Genomic DNA, 1,219 nt, shown 5'->3' with positions numbered 1-1,219 from the left:
GAGTCCTGGTTCCTGCTCTCTCCTCTCCTCTACTGTCCACACACCAACAATAGCCAGTGGAGCCATGGCACTGAAATAAAGATGAGAAATACATTATTTTGGGGGAATTTTGACCTTCATTTGATAAGCAATTAAGTGTTTTCAGACAGGAAAGACAGCAAAAGCAACTGGGACAGAATCAAACACAGGCTGCTGCATTGAGCCCTGTAGTTTACATTTGCCTGCTCAACCAGGAGAGCTAAACTGCCACCAACAAATGATTTGTTAGGAAGAAGAAAAAGAAATTATAGACAAAAGTCAAAGAGAACCTGTAGTTATTCACTAAATAAATAAAAAGTATAAATATAAAAACGTAATTTATAAAAAGTTACAGTTTCACCTGCTGAGGTAGATACTGTCCTTCTGCATCACACTGTGGTACATAGACTCCAGTTATAGGATTTCCATCTGGACTGGTGGCCTTCACGCTGTCTCTGTAGTGTTCACAGTGAGTTTTGAGACGCTCATCTGAAAGAGAATATTTAAACACTGATCTAAATCTCTCTGTGTCAACAGCAAATAAACCTCTGTAAAACAATCTGAATGAAGTACGGGCCACTAGAATACCAACAGCATCCAAAGAGGACCACTGCTCCTCAAGGGCAAAGGCTATACAAAAATAGTGATATTATGTTTTTATGATACAAAACTTTATCATCATTATACAAGAATGTGTAACAAAATGATTATTAATTTCATTCCATTACAACATGCTGACGTCAGTCTGGTTTTTAAGCTTTGACCTTGAGTGTTAACAATGAGAGTAAAAGTCAATTGGTTAGCCGACCTCGGTACTCATGTCCCCTAAGACCCTGTATATTGTTATGAAGTTTGAATGTAATCTGTATAAACTGGTGAGGAACATAAAATGTTTACTACTTTTCACATTTGGTGTGACCTGAACTGATTGTCACTAAAATGAAATTAGCTCAAGCTGTTATTGGGGTCTGCCATCACAAATCATAGACAAAGGCCAATCCAAAACTATATATTTGCAACAGTGGACGCTAGTTTGCTAACAAACAAACAGAGAGACAACCAAACCAATGGAACTGATTACATACATCCTGTCTTTGGAAGGAAACAGTCTCACCTGGTCTGTCACAGTCTACAGGTGCTGCACCAGGTGGAGTCCTGGTTCCTGCTCTCTCCTCTCCTCTACTGTCCACACACCAACAAT

At 39.0% G+C, this 1,219-nt stretch overlaps 1 protein-coding gene across 1 annotated transcript in view; it reads right to left on the bottom strand.

The window, feature by feature from the left end:
• Positions 1-1,219, bottom strand: part of nid2a (nidogen 2a (osteonidogen)) — a 54,433-nt gene that overhangs the window by 14,819 nt on the left and 38,395 nt on the right. Inside the window, exons 19-21 of the mRNA XM_005744279.1 lie at positions 1,133-1,211; positions 380-507; positions 7-70 (exon numbers count right to left, since the gene is read on the bottom strand). Of these exons, the coding sequence (XP_005744336.1) occupies positions 7-70; positions 380-507; positions 1,133-1,211 (271 nt within the window). The remainder of the gene's footprint in view (positions 1-6; positions 71-379; positions 508-1,132; positions 1,212-1,219) is intronic.

Source organism: Pundamilia nyererei, unplaced genomic scaffold, assembly GCF_000239375.1.
Source record: "Pundamilia nyererei isolate P.nyererei 1_Seehausen unplaced genomic scaffold, PunNye1.0 scaffold00141, whole genome shotgun sequence".
NCBI classification, from domain to species: Eukaryota; Metazoa; Chordata; class Actinopteri; order Cichliformes; family Cichlidae; genus Pundamilia; species Pundamilia nyererei.
This window is presented reverse-complemented; position numbering and strand designations above follow the sequence as displayed.